Source organism: Odontomachus brunneus, unplaced genomic scaffold, assembly GCF_010583005.1.
Source record: "Odontomachus brunneus isolate Ranch 3 - 2012 unplaced genomic scaffold, Obru_v1 Obru_scaffold_040, whole genome shotgun sequence".
Classification (NCBI taxonomy): Eukaryota; Metazoa; Arthropoda; class Insecta; order Hymenoptera; family Formicidae; genus Odontomachus; species Odontomachus brunneus.
Genome location: NW_022639490.1, coordinates 2,049,728 through 2,050,473, shown reverse-complemented (window position 1 = coordinate 2,050,473; position 746 = coordinate 2,049,728). Strand labels below are relative to the sequence as shown.

The 746-nt window shown below is 35.3% G+C and overlaps 1 protein-coding gene across 1 annotated transcript in view; it reads right to left on the bottom strand.

Annotated features, from left to right (window-relative positions):
• Positions 1-3: 3 nt before the first annotated feature.
• LOC116844320 overlaps positions 4-746 on the bottom strand; it is a gene marked incomplete at its 3' end in the record, with an annotated part of 1,363 nt that continues 620 nt past the window's right edge. The window contains exon 2 of the mRNA XM_032815717.1: positions 4-744. Within this exon, the coding sequence (XP_032671608.1) occupies positions 4-744 (741 nt within the window). The remainder of the gene's footprint in view (positions 745-746) is intronic.

Below are 746 nucleotides of genomic sequence, written 5' to 3'. Positions count from 1 at the left end.
TTTTTGTACGCGTACTCCAAAATTATCAGAAAATTCTTGCAAACAAACAAATACTTTATTTAATAACTTCCCGGATTTCGTCAGTGAATACTGGGCGGTGTATGAATGCGAAACTTTATTTAAATCGCCTATGTACAATTGAACTAATTTTTCTCCAGTGTGCGTGTAAGTTCGCGAAACATTAACTCTATACTCACATCCTGTTTGGTCTGTATTAATTACAAAATCGGGATCGTAATCTGGCGAAATTGCTTGAATTAATGTTTGAAATTGTTCCGCTGATTTTATGACAACTTCTGGTGTAATTGCTTCTTTTTTGGAAACATATCGAACAACGCGACGGTTCGATATCCTATAATCGTGTAAAAAGTTGGTCAACCACGTTCTGGATGCTACGAAATGAAAAACATTTGTATGTTCTTCGCTGTCTTGTTCTTCTTTTGGCTTGTTATATTGTGCGGCTGCAGCAATAGCCCACTGTTGAAGCAAACGTCGCGTAACTAATTGATTCTTATTTCTTGCTTCTGTGAAGCGATCGTACACATTAGTTTTTATTGTATTTAATTTGTCTCTAAAAGTACCGCCTGACAAAACAGCTTTTTTATATTTCGTAACATCAGAAGGATGGTTTAAATATTTTCTAAAATGATGCTTTAATGTTTTGAAAGACCACTGTGGATGTTCTTGTGCTGTCAGTACGACCTTTAATTTTGTATCGTATGGCACTACTTTATGCGTAGAAATTT